The sequence below is a fragment of the Etheostoma spectabile genome, chromosome 7 (assembly GCF_008692095.1).
Source record: "Etheostoma spectabile isolate EspeVRDwgs_2016 chromosome 7, UIUC_Espe_1.0, whole genome shotgun sequence".
NCBI classification, from domain to species: domain Eukaryota; kingdom Metazoa; phylum Chordata; class Actinopteri; order Perciformes; family Percidae; genus Etheostoma; species Etheostoma spectabile.
The window spans coordinates 21,638,023-21,641,280 of record NC_045739.1 but is presented as its reverse complement, the minus strand read 5'-3'; the positions used below and the strand labels follow the sequence as shown (position 1 = coordinate 21,641,280).

Sequence of the window (3,258 nt, the reverse complement as noted above, 5' to 3'; positions counted from 1 at the left end):
GTGTGTGTGTGTGTGTGTGTGTGTGTGTGTGTGTGTGTGTGTGTGTGTACTGACCTGCAGACAGTCTAAAGAGGTGCTAACTATCCGGGGGGACTTGGACTGACAGGCCAACTCGAAGGGCAGCACATATTTGTCGGCCTCGATGTAGTTGGCTCTGGGTGGGACCACTGAACCATCCCTGCGGGGACGAGGAGAGCAAACAGTGTGTGTACTACAAACACATTGTAACCTGATGGTAAGTCCGGCAGATGATGTCAATGGGTAGATGCAAACGCTTGAGTGCACGTTTATATTTTACAGAGCATGTAAGCTTCCCCTTTAAACCTGAGACAACCATAATGGCATACTGTTAAAATAACAGCAGATTTATTACCTGAAGGCTGTTTGAAGCGCTGCTGATATACTCTAAAGTAGCAATAATAACAGCCACAAATCACCTTAGTCACAAATCACAGTGAGCGGCTGGGGTTTACAGCAGACTGCTTCAGGGTAAACCTTACCTTGACTTCTTGCATTGCGTCACCAGTAAAGGAAAAAAATAACTGCAGTGCATTCCTTCATTCATGCATGCATGCATTCATTCAGGGGAAAAGTGCATGACTATACTTACTTTTGTTTTTCAAGCTCTGCCTTGATTTCATCTATGGAGACAGACAGGAGATTAAATGTTATTGAAGTCTGAACTTTAACCCTTTCAGCTCACGTCAGTGTGACATGATCTGACTCTAGATCTGGGGGTTACTGGGCCAATCACAAACCTGACTGCAGTTGGATGGGTTTTGTTTCCGTGTCTTTTAATAACTGGTGGACAAGTGTTAGTTCTGGTCAAAGTATGCTATTGATATATTAGAGCAGGATTGAATTTTAGGCTTACCCTGTTAACCTTACCTTTTTAATGACTAAATCACCAGACCAGGTTTTCAGCTTTAATCAAGAATGAAAATCTAACATTCTGAGTTTTATTTTATTTTTCTAAATTTGTTCAGAATGTGTGGAAAATTCTGCGTCCACGGATTCTGTGTGACCCTGCTACTGACGGATGAACAGCCTCCTTCAGATCTGTGATCTTTCTCATTTTCCTTGCATCACCATTCCCATATGTTCTGCTATCTTTGCTTTTCTCCCTAAAATCAATTTCTTTATACTTTTTTTTAAGCCCAAATGATCTTATCCAAGGCAAGCTAAACGCTACTCAACGCAGTGTTGCAGCCTTGAACAGTGAGTAATGTTGTGCATTCAGCCAGATGTGACCAACCAAAATCGATTAGATTCACAACGATGTGGCAACAAATACTACTAAACTCAACCCTCACAAACTCAAAGGGTTACACAGAGGAAATAAGCTTGAGCAACATCTACCACAAATGTCACAATCAATCTTAGACTTCAAGTAACTACCAAGAATGGATGACAATGTTATCTCATGTCATAAAAAATGTGAACTCAGTTCCTATAAGTTAGCGCTGCATCTAAATATAGAAAGGTACTTATAATGCTCATTTTCTTTGGTCAACTCACCTGGCTCAGCTCAGGTGTTTTACTCAAAAGCAGCCATTAACTATTAACTCTCTTTCCACAGTAGGCCTATTTTGATCATGGAGGCTAAAGATGCAAAGGCCTGCAATCCACAATCCATAGAAGAGCATTGGGAAAGATGAGCTGTTTAGGAAGCTTGCATTGAGTTTACCCAAACACCAGACAGTGGTCAGTTTGACCATGCAACACACAAAACAGCCTACGTTGGTAGTGTGAGAAGTCGAAAAGGAGTGTAGTGTTCTTAATAGCATCATGAATAATGAGTGTCACTAGACAGGGACAGAGAACAAAGCAGGTCAAACACACCGACCTGTTTGCCCAACTCACATTTAGCCTACATTTGTTTGCAGTCAATCCTGTACGTTACTGTAAATTATAACTAAATGAAGCACAACTTCTTGTTTGCCAATTTCTCAATCACCTGCACTGAGACCTATCTGGTATCAATACCAGTTCACTGTATGAGAATCACACGTTTGTGAATCTTCTACACATACAAGATATTTTGCAATTGTCAGAATAAAAATGACAATTGGAAGTGGGTGCACACAAATGGGCCGGGCAGCTTTAGCTCAAATATTAACAGCAATATCACAATGTAGTGAGGTGGCCGGTGTGTGTGTGTAACACTATCCACGATGGTGTTGAATGGAAAAGCACGGGCGTCGGAGTATCCTGGAGTTAGGTAGCCTGTGTGTCTGGGTGCAGAGCAGGACCGGGCTGGGTGACAGTGCTACGTATAACACAGGGATTGGTCTGTTTAGCTAGCTAACCTAGCCCTAACTAGCTAAAGACAGCTATTTTTTCGCTTTCGTTTACGTTTACAGTGATGCTGGGGGTGTGAATGCGGGATGCTAGCATCGTATAGTTAAAGATAAGATGTAAAAATGATGCCTACACGCATGAGCTAACGCTACCCAGAAAACGTCAACGGCCAGTTGAAAAGACGATGTAGGCCATTCGGATGCTAACGCTAGCTAACTGGTTAGCTCTGCCCTGTCTCTCAAACAAGCCAGATACGACCCTTAATGTTTCAATGAAGCACCACATAAAACACGGAGTTCGGCAAAACAGTACACAAAACAAACCCACTTACCAAGCGCCACTTGACAGGCTTTGCGCAGCTGGCTGTTCTGGCTCCTTTTCACCTCCTTATCCGAGAGGATTTTCTCCAGAGCCCGAGACAGAAACATGCTCTTGGTTTTACTGTTTTCTGCCCTCGACTGCTGCTGCTGCTGCTGAAGCTGAAGCTGCTGTGGTGGCCGGTGTTGTTGTTGCTGCATCTCTCGGTCTTGTTACCTCTTCTCTCTCAGGCCGTCATTTCGGCCTGGCCCTGCGGGTACGCAGGTGACGGAAATCTAACGAAACACAGGCTAGTGTCACTCCAGTCAAGTCGCTTCCTCAGCTCAGCGCCGCCATGCTGCTTACACGTCAGGTCACGTGACTCTCAGCTGTCTGGGTTTTGACAACAGCACCCGGAGGAGCAGGTGACATCGCAGATAGTGTCAAATAGTCTCACAGTTAACTCAATCAGGTCTGCACATCATCTAAAGCCGACGTTGTTAAACGTGTCTGGCCAAAGTTACGCGAGTTGAGCTACCTCTGTAGCAAATAAAGCGCTCCCAATGAAAAGAGAGGCAGTCCCTGAAATGTCCTGCAGATGGCAGTAAAACACCACATATATAATAGATAGATAGATAGATAGATAGATAGATAGATAGA

At 43.7% G+C, this 3,258-nt stretch overlaps 1 protein-coding gene and 1 long non-coding RNA gene across 4 annotated transcripts in view; one reads left to right on the top strand and one right to left on the bottom strand.

The window, feature by feature from the left end:
* Positions 1–3,074, bottom strand: part of arfgef2 (ADP-ribosylation factor guanine nucleotide-exchange factor 2 (brefeldin A-inhibited)) — a 26,717-nt gene extending 23,643 nt beyond the window's left edge. Inside the window, exons 1-3 of one of the 3 annotated variants that reach the window (XM_032521046.1) lie at positions 2,633–3,074; positions 611–641; positions 55–178 (exon numbers count right to left, since the gene is read on the bottom strand). In XM_032521046.1, coding sequence (XP_032376937.1) covers positions 55–178; positions 611–641; positions 2,633–2,819 — 342 coding nt within the window. In that variant the 5' untranslated portion in view covers positions 2,820–3,074. The remainder of the gene's footprint in view (positions 1–54; positions 179–610; positions 642–2,632) is intronic. The other 2 variants (XM_032521048.1, XM_032521045.1) reach the window with 2 other exon arrangements.
* LOC116692620 (uncharacterized) overlaps positions 1–3,258 on the top strand; it is a 22,561-nt gene that overhangs the window by 1,299 nt on the left and 18,004 nt on the right. The gene's annotated exons all lie outside the window — the stretch shown is intronic.